At 39.5% G+C, this 16,674-nt stretch overlaps 1 protein-coding gene across 2 annotated transcripts; it reads left to right on the top strand.

Moving 5' to 3' along the window:
• Positions 1–10,664: 10,664 nt before the first annotated feature.
• On the top strand, positions 10,665–11,982 carry LOC102904534 (olfactory receptor 2AP1). Of its 2 annotated transcripts, XM_076554408.1 has the most exons (2): positions 10,665–11,582; positions 11,944–11,982. In XM_076554408.1, exons 1-2 carry the CDS (start codon positions 10,665–10,667, stop codon positions 11,980–11,982), a joined length of 957 nt encoding a protein of 318 aa, XP_076410523.1. The 2 variants fall into 2 exon arrangements, with proteins under 2 accessions (XP_076410523.1, XP_006996209.2); XM_006996147.2 differs by lacking the exon at positions 11,944–11,982 and having other exon boundaries at positions 10,665–11,594.
• The last annotated feature ends 4,692 nt before the right edge of the window (positions 11,983–16,674 follow it).

Below are 16,674 nucleotides of genomic sequence, written 5' to 3'. Positions count from 1 at the left end.
GTCTCTCGACCATTGCCAGCAGTCTTTTGTGGGGGTATCTTTGTGGATCTCCGTGGGCCTCCCTAGCTCTCTGCTTCCTCCCCTTCTCATGTGGTCTTCATTTACCATGGTCTCCTATTCCTTGTTCTTCCTCTCTTTTCTTGATCCAGCTAGGATCTCCCACTCTTTTTCCCTCGACCGACGCCCTTCATTGTTCCCACTCATGACCAGGCTGTTCATGTAGATCTCATCCATTTGGGGTCCCGTTTTCCAGGTAGCCTCACTGGTGATGTGAGTAGCAGTCCAGTCATCCTTGTTCCACATCTAGCATCTTCCTATGAGTGAGTACATACCATATTTGTCTTTCTGAGTCTGGGTCACCTCACTCAGGATGATTTTTTCTAGATCGATCCATTTGTCTGCAAACCGTATGATGTCATTGTTTTTCTCTGCTGAGTAGTATTCCATTGTGTATATGTGCCACAATTTCTTTATCCATTCTTCAGTTGAAGGGCATCTAGGTTGTTTCCAGGTTTTGGCTATTACAAACAATGCTGATATGAACATAGCTGAGCAAGTGCTCTTGTGGTATGATTGAGCATTTCTTGGGTATATGCCCAGGAGTGGTATAGCTGGATCTTGGGGGAAATTGATTCCCAATTTTCTAAGAAAGCGCCATATTGATTTCCAAAGTGGTTGTACAAGCTTGCATTCCCACCAGCAGTGGAGGAGAGTTCCCCTAGTTCCACAACCTCTCCAGCATAAAGTGTCTTCAGTGTTTTTGATCTTAGCCACTCTGACAGGCGTAAGGTGGTATCTCAGAGTTGTTTTGATTTGCATTTCCCTGATGATTAGGGATGTTGAGCACTTCCTAAATATAACACCAGTAGCGCAGACACTGAGACAAACAATCAATCAATGGGACCTCTTGAAACTGAGAAGCTTTTGTAGAGCAAAGGATATGGTCAACAAGGCAAAGCGACAGCCTACAGAATGGGAAAAGATCTTCACCAACCCCACAGGTGACAGAGGACTGATATCCAGAATATATAAGGAACTCAAGAAATTAGACATCAAAACGACCAACAGTCCAATTGAGAAATTGGCTTTAGAACTAAACAGAGAATTCTCAACAGAGGAAACCCAAATGGCTGAAAGATATTTAAGGAATTGGCATAACTCTCTTTTATTGTTTGATAATTTCATACACGCAGATAATGTGTTTTGATCAAATCTGTGCCCAAACCCTGCCTTCCAAATCTTCCCCTATCTCCCCTACCACCATTTTGCACTTCCAGCTTCATATGCTCTCTTTTTTTAAACACACTGAGTACATTTACTGCTACCTTTATGGGCAAGGGTGTGGGACCATCTCCTGGAGCATGGGTAGCCTCTGAGGGCTCATCTCTGGAGAAAATGAACTCTTCTTACCCCTGTAGCAATCAGTTGCCAATAGCTCCTCAGTCAGGGGTGGGACTCCATGAGCCCTTCTCCCATCCAAGCTAGGATTTGGCATGGCTTGATCTTGTGCAGGTCTTATGTATGCAGTCTGAGTTCATGTATGCAACCCCATCGTAATGTCTGGCAAATGCTATTTTGCTGCTGGTGTATACTCCTTCTGGGTCTTACAGTCTTCCTGCTCTGCCCCTTTTGTGATTGTCCCTGAGCCTTGCGGGGAGGTGGTATGATATAGATGTCTCATTTATAGCTGAACAGTCTACAGTCTTATTCTCTGGCCAATGAGTTCTAGATCTCTGCATTAATAGCTATCAACTGCCCAAAGAAGCTTCTCTGGTAAGAGCTGAGAGATGTACAATTAGTATGGGTATAAAGATAAGAACTTAAAGTACAGATTATTATGTTTGTTTAGGAGATAATAGTATCAGGTACACACACACACACACACACACACACACACACACACACACACACACACACACACCTATGGCCTATGACCTAACCAGCCAAAGTTTTTTGGCCCAGTTAATGGCACCAGGCATGAGTTGAGTTGAGACTTGTAGAATAGGCCTGAAATCTAATCAAAAAGTGTTTCTTTACTCTCATAACATTTGTACCACTATTGCGCCAATGGGAATATCTTGTCAAAACAAGCATTTTTGTAGTTCACAGTGCTCAGAGATGGATAAGACAATTGATGAATTGTCTTCCATGGTAACATGCATAGAACCATCCAACACTGTGAGACCTAACCAATAGAGGCAAAGTGTCCAAGTCAGTACCTGCTTGATGTCCCCAGGTCCTATTATTTAAGTACATGGTATCTTCTGCAAGGGTTTTACCATCAAGTTTTAGAAAGTAATCAAGGGCAATGGCAACAGCCTGTAATGCTTCAGGGATTCTGTGGAACCCACTGACTCAGAAGATGAGACCAGACCTGGCACTAGGCTTTTTATTTGAGGCATTGTCCACCTTACAGGGTAACTCTAATTAAACACCTTCTTATATATGTATATATATTTAGAAGTTTTTGTAATAGTAAGTTTTCATATGGTATTTTCAAGAGTCTTTAGTGTTAATTAGTTATCCTGCTCTGTGGTGATATATTGTGTACCCTATTAAAATTTGCCTGAAGACCAGAGGACAGAACAAGCCACTAGATTAAATATAGAAGCCAGACAGTGGTGGCACATACCTTTAATCTTAGCACTCGAGAAGCGAGATCCGCCTGGATCTCTGAGTTCAAAGCCACCCCGGACTACATGAGATTGATTCAGTCTAGGGGACAAATAGAGCCAGGCAGTGGTGGCACACACCTATAATCCCAGTACTTGAGAAGCACACACACCTTTAATGGCTGGGCGAAGAAAGGTATATAAGGCGTGAGGAGATAGGAACTAGAAGCCTTTTCAGCTGAGGAAGCTCATTCAGCTAGAGGCCTATCAGCTGAGGCTTTTCAGGCTGAGGAGTCCTAGAGGTAAGACATGGCAGTGGCTTGTTCCTTTGTCTCTCTGATCTTCAGGCAAATTTTATTAGGGTACACAATATGTCACCACATCACTCCATACACCTTCCTGTTGAAATCTGAACTGAAGTGGGGACTCAGGATGTTGGAAATTGGAACATCATGGAGCATTCACTGAGGAAAGCTGCAAGCATGTAGTGGAACAGACTTGAGAGAAAGGTTATATATGTCCTTCTGGTCGTAAGATGCTAGAAAGATGCAAGAGTGATAGTAGCTCTCCCATCCCCCACCCTATTAAACCCTTTCTGTTCCATTATTTTCTTCTTTCCTATGCATAGCTTCTTCATTTTATACCCACTCCCTTGAAATCTCTCCCCAAGGTCCCTTACTGATTTCCTGTTTTCTGTGGATACTTCAATTTAAACACACATATCTAAAGATTCAAATCTTTCATCTATGTAGGAGAGAGAACATGTAGAGAACATATTTCCAGCCCCATTATTTTCTATCTAAAGCCCACTATCAATCCAACATTTTTGCTTAGTTTAATCATAGAAATAAATATACAGCTTATATATCTGCTATTACTCATGGGACCAAAATATGTAGACACCGTGAAGTCACTATGATATTGATGCTCATGTAGTCCTCATACACTGGATTCTACATCTTGATTTGGATCTCAAATGTTCCAAGAACATTATCAATGATTATTTATATCTGCAGAAATGATTCTGTGAGGATTCTATATAATGAAACATTGTTCTATATCTTCCACTTCTCAGGAATGTTTAAATATAGACTGAAATTTTCCTCTAATTCTATTTGCTTTAAAATTTGTACAATCTTTTTGTAAAAGCCCTAAGTGTATAAATAAGATCCCATATTTCTTTTTTTAATAATTTATTCAACTTTATTTTATATACATTAGTGTGAATGTGTCAGATTCCCTGGAGCTAGAGTTACAGACAATTGTGAGCTGCCATGTGGGTGCTGGGAATTGAACTCAGGTCCACTGGAAGAGCAGTCAGGGCTCTTAACTACTGAATCATCTCTCCAGCCCCAAGACTTTGTATTTTTATCATCTGTGTATCTATGTCTTTGTGTATCTGTTGCTTCTTTTGGAATGTCGAGAATTTGTGTGGTTGATAAAATACAAATGGCAACTTATATTTGCATCGTATTTCTTTTATCCAAATTATCCACTGAAATGATCTTGTAACCACTTCCTGGATATTTATAAATATTTCTAAACATTTGTTCTGAAAAACTCATTATCATTCACAAGATTCATCATCAAATAAGCAATACCAGTACCAGCGCCATTTCACCTTCTTACCTTTGCCTCTTTCCTTTGCCATCTCTCTCACTGCTCATGGTTTTCAGAAAGCTTGGGTTATATTCTGGCTTTTACTAACACCAACTCAGAAAAATCTTTTCGTTATCTGTCCTCACCTGGACTTCAGATACTAAACTTCTGAACAAGGTGAAATAAGAGAGTAAAGGAAATGCCTAACCCCAAAACTAGGGCCGTGAAACACACCCAAGGCTTCAAGAAACCTGCTGCCCATGGAATTCTGGAAAGCAGTCAAGGCCCAGTGTGTGCCCTGGACACAGAGGAGGCACAAACGAGCAGTCTGACTTAACTCTCTCTCTTACAACATTCAAAGAAATAGTTTATACAGGAAGGCAGTTTCTGTGTCTAGCAAAGCCATGCCCTCCACCCCCACCACCCTACTCTCAACTATTAAAAAAAATGCACCCTCAGATACCAAGCTATAGGCCTTGGGGACGCCAATCTCTCAGACCAATAAAAGTCTTCTATCCTCTCATTTTCCTCCACTAACTCATTTCTTACAGAGAGCTCCAGAAAATGGGCAACAACATTCCAACAATATTTGAGGAGTTATCCTAAGCTGGTTTGTAAGATCAAGCAATTGGGCCATATGGGTAGAGACATAACATTCTAAGCTACCCAAAACATGAGGGAAAATCCAGTTTAGCCAGCCTATCATCTGGTTAAGAGATCATCCCTCGGGAAGGCAGATCCACCCAAAGTAATGCTGAAGAGTTGGGTGGAATAATTATCCCTTTAATAAAATAACTTTTCCTCTATGCAGCAACAGTGAAGCCGCTGTGAGGTTCTGCTGGATCTGCTCTTATTCCTGAATCCTGACTCAGAAAAGCATAACTTTCCCTTTTTCTTTTCAATTTTTTCCTAATTCAGACGTAAGTTCTCCCTAACTTTGTGCTTCCTCACTCTTTCCCTGAATATCCCTCCCCAGTGCAGCTGATTATCTGCCATGCAACTGCCCAGTTCACATGCCTAACTCACAAAAGCATGGCTTTCTCTCTTCCTTTTTTCCATATCCCTTTTATGGGCAGCTGCCAAGGTTTACATTTTGCCTGACCTGAAATTTTTCTTTTAAACTCTAATAAAATTGTCTTCAAGCTTTTTTTTCCAGAAAGAAAAAAGGAAGGAAAGAGGGAGGGAGGGAGGGAGGGAGGGAGGGAGGGAGGGAGGGAGGGAAGGAGGGAGGGGGAAAAAAGATTGGTCCATAATGAATAAGAAGTCATGGTACTCCTGGTGTCAGAATTAAAGAATTAAGAACTTGGTTTCAACTCTTGTTTAGGAAAATAGATGTTTTTGGTGGAGAAGGCAGGGGGCTGTGCCTGATAGGTTCTTAAACAAATAATGACCATGTGGCTTGACCAGACATCTTGGCTGGTAACTGACCTCATCAAGATGGAAGCAGCCATATAACTTGATGAAAACAACCATCTTTGCTAATGTTATAAAGAAAGCAAATGCCATGTGACTTCACCACCATCTTGGTTAATATGACCACACGGCATAAGCAACTGTGGCAGCTCCCTTAAAAATCCCAGTCCTACTGAACCTTCTGCCTGCCTTTGTATCTCTTTTTTATTCGATTAAAGAAGTAAAGGCCTCCAAGATTATTTATCATTTTATTTTCCTTAGACTAAGGAGGCAACAGCAGGCCTCTAAGATGGTTTATTTTATTTTATTTTCCCTAGTCTAAGAAGGCCTCCAAGGTACTTTGGATAAGGGTGGATTTTTATTTGTATGATGATTTTTGTACAGAAAGTGAAAAAACAACCAGTGAGGATAAAACTATGAACAAAGTTTATGGAAAATAGGACTTAGGAACAACGTATGTTTGATGATTAAGGTCTATAAATTCCTAAGATTATAAAAATCTATCAGGCTAACAGAAACTGACTTAAAGATGTATTTCTAACCATTTACATCTTTGCTAATTTGGTTTAACTTTAGCCATTTGGAGAACCTGAATCATATAAAAAAAAAACCCTGTGGTATTTCATAAAAGTATACTATGAAAGCATCAGGGATAGAAAATATAATACATATACACAGTGAAATTTTTTTCAAGCTGTGAAGAAAAATGAAACTGTGACATTTGTTGGAAAGTTAATGCAATAGAAAGTCATTGTGCTAGGCAAAATAAGACAGACTCGGAAAAACAAATAACACATTTTCTCTCACATGCAAAATATAGACTTTTACTGTGCCTACATAGTACGTACGTATGTACGTGTGTGTAGGTCATGAAAGCTGAAATGGGAACATGTCAGAAGAGGAAGCAATCTTAAGGAAGATAGGTGGGTGGGGAAGAAAACATAAAGGAACTTATGTGACATAGAAGAGAAAATTGTGGGGAAGAATGATACTAGGAGGAAGGGGCAGGAAGGAAGGAAAAGGCATGAGAAGAAGATGAATAAGAAAAAAGTATAATGACAAAATATGTATGGAAATTCCATAGTAAAAAAACATCACTCTGCATGCTAAAAAAAAACCACTAGAATCAAATGGCATAATTTTTAAAAGAAAAAAGACAAAATTGATTACTGTGTTACATTTTGCTTGACCACATTCTCTCTCTTGGTCTCACTGTTCTTCTAAGAATTGAATGACACTCTGTGTGGGATGGCATTTATATAGTGAATATTTTGCTCTGTGCAAATCTGGTGTTTATTAACAAATAATCAAATAAACTAGATAAATTCATTGTTGGCGAGTTGTCCTTAGGTGGCTATAATGTATACACACATCTTAAGACCCTCTCTATCTTAAACTGGAGATTTGCAAGTATTTTCTTAGAAGTGGCTCAAGAGCCAGTGTGCATCTCTACCCTCTACTTTGAGTGATACTTTTGTCTGTTTTATGTTCCTGCATGTTCCCTCAAAAAAATGAAAACTGCTGTTTACTGCCTTTAGCCAAGAGTCTACATGTGGCTAATGAAAAACAGGCTACTGGTGTTTAGAAAATATGGCTTTTTAAGACCTTCATGACCTTAAAATCTTCTACCTAATCTGCTTCTCCACAGCCAGGACCAGCTGTGACAACACACTGGGAAATTAAAATCTCATGACTCCATACTTTTCCTCTTCTCCACAACCATTGCCCTCTGGCTTCCTTCAGCAACCCAACAGCCAGCCTTCAATGTAGACTCTCTGGACTTTCTCCCCTCAATTATGTGTGTAAAAGCTTGTTCCCTATGTTACCAACAAAGAACATTCATTAGTCTCTTCCAAATCACAATTCCCAGGGCTGCCCGAACTTCTTCACTCAATTGATCCCCAGTGCATGTTCTCAGTTCAGCAGATATAGCCTGTACCATTCCGAGCAAAGCATCATCTGGGGCTAAGAGGGTTCACAGTCTGCCTTCTGAGGCCATCAGCTCCATGTACTCCAGACTAGGAAAATTCAGGACTGCTTTTCTCCTCAAAGTCCTTCCAATTATTGACCCTGTTTTTAAAAGATAGGATGTTCAGACACTTGGTTTCTGCTTCAGTCTGAATGAGTTAGAGAACAGAGATCAGGTCCCTACTATACTGAGAAGAGATGGGAAGGCAGACGGCTACTTCTTATGAAGAGGAGCCTTAGAAGGTCACAGGTTTCTGTAACATGGACAGAGTGATGGCAGCAAATGGAGAAGATGCAATACAACTTACATCATTTTCTAATTATGTAGCTTGTAAGTTTTATCTACCTTTAGATAAAATTCCTACTGTAATCTTTTAGATAGGTAAGAAAATGTGTTTCATATTCATACCTTCAGTGACATTGCTTTTCAAACAGTTGCAGGTGTGAATGCTCAGACTTTTCCTCAAGATTCCTGGTTGGTAACTAAAAGATCAAGAGTATTCACTGTGTATGTTTTTATTGTGTGTGCATGTGTGGATGTTTTCCTTGTAGGAATATCTGTGTACCACTCATGTGCCTGGTGGTTCTGGAGGAAAGGGCATCAGATACCCTGGAACTGGAGGTACAGATGGTTGTGAGCATCTGTGTGGGTGCTGGAAATCAAACCTAGATCCTCTTGGAAAAGCAGCCAGTGCTTTTAACCTCTGAGCCATCTCTCCAACCCCACATGTAACTTTTCTTGACCCTTTATTTCAACTATGGATTGCAATCCACTAAAAGGCCATGATATCAATTTAGTGGGTTGAAAGCAACATTTAGGGGAAAAAAGTAAAGTACAATAAAATAAAGTTGAAAATTTATAACATGTACAGCAAAAGTGTCCTGTAAAACCTTAAGTTTTATTTGCATTTATATACAGAATGTAAAAATAATCCTGTTCAAATATGCTTGAAAGCTACTATCTTTTGGATATTTATAAAAACTGTAACTAGGAAATGTCCTAAATAAAGCAATAAGAATATTCCCAGATAATGTGATTCTTAATCACATGAGCTCACAAATAAGGAGTCCTGAAATGCACATGAAGTGTCACATATAGATTCTCTTTAAAGACCTTGTATCAGCTCATACTGGTGACACACACTGTACTTGAAATGAGGAGGCAGAGCAATCAGAAGTTCAAGGCCATCCTTGGCTATACATGTTGATGTCATCCTGGGCTACATGAGACCTTGCCTCAATAAAAGCAGAGAGAGAAAGAAACTTAGGTCATGGCTTCATTTGATTTCCTGTAAAAATCCACACATTTACATATACAAAATGTTTTATATGTGATCTAATGTATTATCAGAGAAAGCAAATCTAATCTAGAAATTAATGAGTCCCTGCTTTTAAACGCCTGCTTTAAAAAATTCTTTTTTTTTTTTTAACTTTTTTTTTTTGTTTGTTTGTTTGGTTTTTTTTTTTTTTTTTTCTTTTTTTTCGAGACAGGGTTTCTCTGTGTAGCTTTGCGCCTTTCCTGGAACTCACTTGGTAGCCCAGGCTGGCCTCGAACTCACAAAGATCCGCCTGCCTCTGCCTCCCGAGTGCTGGGATTAAAGGCGTGCGCCACCACCGCCCGGCTAAAAAATTCTTAAGTTCCTAAAATTCCTCCAAATGTTAATAGACTCTTCTCATCCTTGCAGGAAAGTAAAACTCTAGATCTAAAGATTGCAAATGCATTTGAATGATGCATACAGTCTCTTGTTCTAAAACTAATACTTTATTGACCCCCCAGCAGGCACATGGGACCTTTTAAATCACAGAGTGGCATATTGCCAATGTGCTGATCTGACTGACTGCCCAGTGTGACTACTAATGGGCAGACACATTCAAAGAAGATTTGGAGTATTTTGAGTAGAAGTGAAAACATGAAGAAAATTAAAAGAGTTAAATAGGGGAAACATGAGAGGTTACTGTAAACAATGAAGGATTACAGGAAAACGATAAACAGAAAAGAGGAGTCTGGACTAGAACCTGTCAATCAAAAAAGGAAGATAGGCAATGGTACTGGGTCAACCACACTCGAGGGTAGCGCCCACATTTAGGAGTAGATGAACAACACAAATGGAACTTCATGGGGTGTGTGTGTGTGTGTGTGTGTGTGTGTGTGTGTATGTGTGTGTGTGTGTGTTTGGGGGACAATGGGATTTCTTTGAAGAGAAAGAAAGAACATGAAGTTGGGGTGGGTAATGAGGTAGGAGAAGATCTAAGAAGGGTTGAGGTAGAATACAGAGTATGATCAAAATATATTGTATTAAATTCTCAAAAAAATAAATGGAAACATTTTAAAAGAAAGTAAGGAACGCAATACTGGGGATAATAAATTTGTGTCTCTTCTGAAAGGATGCAGCAGCCTGAGGCATCTGCTAATCAACTGATAATATACAGCCATTTCTTGCTGGAAGGAAGAGGGGGTTATAAGGGTCTGGAGGGTCAGAGAATTACAAGACTTACAAGGCCCCACTCTGGGCTTGTTAAACAGTAAACAATTGCTGGAGGAGAGACAACCCCAGCAGAGATGTCTGTAAGCTGCTGGGGCATCTCCAGAGATAAAGCTTGCACGGGCCGTTACCCGTGTCCAGATGGGCTTTTCTGTGATGTGGCTGCCTCTGAGTCATCAATGCTCCCATAAGTAATACCTTAGTTCTCCAAGCTAGACTCGAGTGGAGCCATTTCTTTGGTCTGTTATCAATATTCCCTCTGGGATGAATAGATGTTTGGTCACATCTCCTCAAGAAAAGTCACCCCACAACTGATCACACAGACTTATTGGTTATTGTTTGCGAGGAAGATATTTATTTTATGCAGGCTCTGAAGAGAGAGCTCTACATGAGGAAATTCAAGAAATTTCCTACATAGGATAGAAATGGAAGTAGGGAGGACTTCACAGCAAGCAAGCCACTGGTCTGGGAAAGCTCATGGTCCACTTCATTTGGTTTTCTGCAGGTTCCTCCTGGCCACGTCAGAACACCTCTGACTTTCTCACCCTGATTACTCTTTTTCTCCATGACGCTCAAGTTGTTTTCAACAATGAAAAATAAAACCACATTGACTGAATTCATCCTTCTAGGTCTCACAGATGTCCCTGGACTTCAGGTGGCAGTTTTCACTTTTCTTCTCCTTGCCTACTTATTCAGCATCATTGGAAACCTGGCTATCCTCTTTCTCACCTTATTGGACTCCCAACTTCACACTCCCATGTATTTCTTTCTCCGGAACTTCTCCTTCTTAGAAATTTCTTTCACAAACATCTTCATTCCCAGGGTCCTGTTCAGCATTACGACAGGGAAGAAAAGTATCAGCTTTGCTGGCTGCTTCACTCAGTACTTCTTTGCCATCTTCCTTGGAGCCACAGAGTTTTATCTTCTGGCTGCTATGTCGTACGATCGCTATGTGGCTATATGCAAACCCCTGCACTACATGACAATCATGAGCAGCAGACTCTGCACCCAGCTAGTTCTCTGCTCTTGGCTGGCTGGGTTAATGGTCATTATCCCTCCAATCACATTGATGAGTCAGCAGGACTTCTGTGCCTCCAACAGGTTAAATCATTATTTCTGCGACTTTGAGCCTCTCCGAGAACTCTCCTGTTCTGACACCAGCCTCGTAGGGAAGGTTGTCTTTCTTGTGGCATCTGTGACGCTGGTGGTGACTCTGGTGCTGGTAATTCTCTCCTACACATTCATCATCAAAACAATTTTAAAGCTCCCTTCTTCCCAGCAAAGGGCAAAGGCCTTTTCTACTTGTTCTTCCCACATGATTGTCATCTCCCTCTCTTACGGGAGCTGCTTTTTCATTTATGTTAAGCCTTCAACAAAGGAAGGGGGCACATTCAATAAAGGAGTAGCCCTGCTCATCACTTCAGTGGCCCCTTTGTTGAACCCCTTCATTTATACCCTGAGGAACCAGCAAGTGAAGCAAGCATTCAAAGATACAGTCAAAAAGCTTGTGAATCTCTAATGAATTTAAGAATTGAACTCTTAATGTGTACCAAGCTCTCTCACACTTACTAGGCACCCAATTAAGAGATCAAATCCAGGTCAGGCGGTGGTGGCACACACCTTTAATCTCAGCTTGCAAGAGGCAGAGGCAGTCGAATCTCTGTGAGTTCAAGGCCAGCCTGGGCTACAGAGTGAGTTCCAGGACAGGCTCCAAAGCTACACAGAGAAACCCTGTCTCAAAAAAAAGAGAGAGAGAAAGAGAGAGAGAGAGAGAAAGAGATCAAATCTGCTTCTGTGAAAAGACAAAGAAAAATTCAACCTGTTAGGTGTTACTATAAAGATCTAAATAAGATTTTAAAACTGAAAAGCAATTGAGTTACTCAACTGAGCTACTCAGTCTAAGTTAAAACCAATAAATGTCACCATGAGGGATGACATTTAAACTGAGTTCTAACAAGTAGGAATAAGACAAGAACAAAATAGAAAAGAGAAATTAAGAACAAAGGGATATTTTGGATTGGCACACAAAATTTCCATCCAAGAGGGGCTGGAGAGATGGCTCAGAGGTTAAGAGCACTGACTGCTCTTCCAGAGGTCCTGAGTTCAATTCCCAGCAACCACATGGTGGCTCATAACCATCTGTAATGAGATCTGGCGCCCTCTTCTGTATACATAATAAATAAAATCTTTAAAAAAAAAAAAAAAAAAAAAAAAAAAAAAAAAAAAAAAAAAAAATTTCCATCCAAGAAACTGAAAAAAAACTCATTAATTTCACTCAAAGCAAATTCAATTAAAAAAATAATGAGAATTATGATTTTAATTTGAAAATAAATTAAAACCTCATTTAAAATAAATTAAATGTCTATAGTGTTCAGGCATCTGAACTTGGATCAGATCTATGAATTTAGCAATTACTATCATATAGAATCTACATCGTGGATAATTGAATGTGTAGAATAAAGGAAATTGCAAAGAAAAACACTCTTTGGTAGAAAACCTCAAACATTAAATGCTAAGGATCATCCAAATTTAAAGAGTGGAAGAAGCAAAGGGAATAATTAGAAAAGCAATAGAAATTCATAGGGAGAGTAGATAGGTGTGGTGGTGCATGCCTTTGTTCTCAGGAAGCACAGGCAGATTGATCTCTCTAAGTTCAAAGCCAGCCTAGCCTACACAGTGAGTTCCAGACAAGCCAAAGCAACAAAGTGAGACTCTGTCTCAATCAAAAAATAAATAAAAACAAAGACTAACATGTAGAAATTATTGGGAAGAGATCTCAAGAAACATAATTCGTGCTGTGCAGTGGTGGTACACACCTTTAATCCCAGCACTTGGGAGGCAGAGACAGGAGGATCTCTGAGTTTGAGACCAATCTGGGCTATAGAGCGAGTTCCAAGACAGCCAGGGCTACACAGAGAAACCCTGTCTTGTGGAGGGAAAAAAGATTAAAAAAAAAAAAGAAAAAGAAAGAAACATAGGTTGCTGGCAATGTAAAATGTTACAGAGAGTAAGTAACATGAAAAAGTATGGGAATCAACAGTCATGATTTTATTGTTGATCTTAGCCGTCTTCAAATGTGGAAATTGGAAGTAGAGTAAAAAGTCAGACTGCAATGTGTTACTGACGAGTGGGAACTACAAAGTAAGAGAAGGATTAAACGGACCTTCAAAATAGATGGATAAAACAAGCAACAACCAGTTTATGCTTCCCACTATCCCTTTGCCTTCTCATTCTCAACACACCATAATTATGGCTGTACACTTAAGGTATGTATCACACCTGACCTGTAAGGCTCAGGAATGCAAGAATAATCTGGTTTTTTTTTTTTTAAATCATAATTTCATCCCCAATGCCAAGCAATGATAGAGATCTAATGAAAAGCTGTTGAGGTCATAAACAATGTATTATCAGATGGACTGATAAATGAACAAATGAATTATGGACCTCAAAAAATAGAATTTAAGTAAAGAGCTTGATCGTTTAGGGATTTATATTCTGGCAATAATGAATGAGCTTCATATGGACTTCTTAGGTCTGCCTGGAAATTCTGTCCTGTTTTACAGGTAGAGATAGTGATGCTCAGACGGTGAAATAGGCTGTGTATGATCACACAGAGTCCAATTCCAGCTCCTCTTGGTGCCAAAGCCCATCCAGCCATTCCAACTGGTTTAACCATCATTCCTTTCAATGTTTCTAAGTGTTGTGTTGCTGGCTTTTGGTCTATCTCCCTCTTCTCTGTGTGCTCAGAAAATTTTGTCAGAAAGAAAACTTTACAGTGTGTGGTGGTTTGAAAGAAAATGCCCCCCTTAGTCCCATGGGGAGTGCACTATTGGAGGTGTGGCCTTGTTGGAGGAATTGGTCACTGGAGGCTGCCTTTGAAGTCTCAGATACTCAAGCCAGGCCCAGTGTGGCTCTCTCTCTTTATGCTGCCGGCCTATCCAGATGTAGAGCTCGCAGCTCCTTCTCCAGCACCATGTCTGCTTGCACACTGCCATGATGATAATGGACTAAACCTCTGAACTGTAAACCAGCCCCAGTGAAATGTTTCCTTTATAAGAGTTGCCATGGTCATGGTCTCTTCACAGCAATAAAATCTTAAATAAGACACAGTGTAAAACTTCTTAGAAAATTGGAAGTAAAGTCCATATTACTTCACCCTTTGGTTCTTGATGCCTCTGAAGATGTTTCTTTCATGGTGGCCTATTCCTGCAGTCCTAGAACTCAGGAAGTAGTTGCAGAAAGATTACAAGTCCCAGGCCAGCATGAGCTACATAGTGGGTAATGGTGGTTCCTTATTTTATTTTCTTTGCTAAAACATTCAAGAATAAAGGGTGTATGCATTAAATATCCAGTAGGAAGGGTTGGTATCAATTGTGACTGACTCAGTCGAAATATTTATTGAATTCAACTATTAGTGAACAAGTCTATGCAAAATAAAGATGAAAAGAAATTCTAGAACTTTTCATACGTTCACATAACATTATTCTTCCCACATAGACATTTGTTGCAATGAGGTTTTCTGACCTCCCATTTGTGAAGTCCCTGGTGTCATGGACCTAATTCCTTACCAAATACACATGTAGTCACTATGTAACATCACCAGAAACCAAATGGACCAAAACTGTGCCCATCTGGTGAACACTGTGGACATTTAACACAATAATGTCACTGGTCCATATCTGAAAACTGTCCCAACATTTTAGAACAGAGCCTTGTTATAGGACCCATGCCCTTAGGTGTGTCTTCTTTCTTCCCAGTCACCTCTCCTTTTTATTGACCCTTGGATTTAAAATCTATATTTAAGTGCCTGTAAGCAAAGCCCAACTCTGCTTCATACTGGATTGACCTGAAATCCTTTTCTGCATCAAAGATGAGGATCCAGTTTTACCTGAATTAAGGTCCCCAAAATACTAAGGGACCCCCTCAGGCTTCTGCAGATGACAGTGTGGAGCTGTACCACAGCCACTGAACATAGGGTCAGGAATTGACTTATTCTTAATATGACTTTTGTTTCTCAGACCAGTATTATCATCCAGCCAAAAAAACTGAATGCCATATTTACCATTCTGTTAACTTCATGATACTTTTTAGATTTACTTATTTGATTTTATGAGTGTATTATTGCCTGTATTATGTGCACCACATGAGTGTCTGGTGCCCACAGAAGCCAGAACTCTTTGTTTTTAAAGTTATATTTTAAAATTAACTTAATAACTAGTGGTTTTTCAATTGGCATGTTTATCTTTTCAAATAATCAGCTCTTCATTTAATTAATTCTTTGGACCAGTTTCTTTCTCTTTTTTCTGCCTTTCTGCCTTTCTTTTTCATTTCTGTTTCAATAATTTCTGCCCTGACATTTTTATTATTTCTTCCCATCTACTGTTGTGGAGTTCGGTTTGTTCTTGTTTTCCAAAACCATAGCATGTATCATTTATTTGTTTGAAATCACTTGAAATTTTTTTAGTACTTACTACTGTAACCTTTCCTCTTAGGACTTCATTGTGTTCTATCATGTCTTCATTGTGTGTTCTTTTTTCTCCATGAGTTTGTGCACTTTCTATTGCTATTAATATCCCCCTTTATTTCACTATGGTCAGATAGAATATAGGGTGGAACTTTAAGTACTTCATATTTGTTGAGACTTACTTTGTATACTAGTATTTGAGCAAATTTTGAGAAAGTCCCATGGGCTGCTTATTTGTATTCTATAGTGAGTAGAATGTTCTATAGATATCTGTTAGATACATTTAAATTATAAGGGCAGTTCTACTATATGTGTCTCCCCATGGGAGGCCTTGCCTTCTTGTGGGGAGGGAAGTAGTGGGGAGGCCTCAGGGAGGCTGGGGGGCAGGAGGAGGAAAGAGGGAGATCTTTGGTGTGTAAAATGAATTTAAAAAGTTCTTTAAAAAAAATTACAAGGGCATTTAAGCCCAATACTTCTGTATTTTGTCCAGACTACCTGTCTATTGGTGAAAATAGGGTATTGAAGTCATCCACAATCACTGTGTTGTGATTGATTTCTGACTTAACATCTACTAGTAGCTAGAGCATGAAAAATGGGTGTGCCTGCATTTGGGGTATATATATTTAAATTGCAATAGCCTCTTGGTATATTGTTCCATTACTGAGTATAAAGTGACCTTCTTTGTCTTCTGACTATTTTTGGCTTGAAGTCTACTTTGTGGGTGTTAGGATTTCTACTAATGCTTGATTTTTAGTTCCATTTGCTTGGATATCATTTTCCACCCTTATACCCTGTGATGGTAGGTAACTTGACTACATACAATTTTCCAACCCAAAGTCCATATGTAACTCTAAATTCCTGAGAAAGATATCAAAATTCATAAAGTTTGTCTCCAGGCTATGCCTAGCACATGTTCTTCTGGTCTAGTTCCTTATTCTCTGGTTTTCTCAAAATGGGAAGTATGACCTTAGAGGAGCTGACCCATGATGTTTACTATAAAACATCTCAAAATGAAGTGTGAGCTTAGAGGAGTTGACCCATGATGTCTACTATAAAACAATCTCTTTCTAGTCACCTGGGTCAAGAATTACCAACAAATAAATGTTCCCCCAATGCTCTATAGTAGATTACACAA

Source organism: Peromyscus maniculatus, chromosome 18 (assembly GCF_049852395.1).
Source record: "Peromyscus maniculatus bairdii isolate BWxNUB_F1_BW_parent chromosome 18, HU_Pman_BW_mat_3.1, whole genome shotgun sequence".
Classification (NCBI taxonomy): Eukaryota; Metazoa; Chordata; class Mammalia; order Rodentia; family Cricetidae; genus Peromyscus; species Peromyscus maniculatus.
The sequence above is the reverse complement of the archived record's forward strand: the minus strand, read 5'-3'. Positions and strand labels throughout refer to the sequence as shown.

What these genes read in the sequence shown, in the direction of transcription:
- LOC102904534 (XM_076554408.1), top strand. Translation starts at nt 10,665, where the DNA reads ATGAAAAATAAAACCACATTGACTGAATTCATCCTTCTAGGTCTCACA. An exon ending in AAGATACAGTCAAAAAGCTT is followed by an intron (nt 11,583 to 11,943) that starts GTGAATCTCTAA and finishes AAAACTGAAAAG; the next exon opens with CAATTGAGTTACTCAACTGA.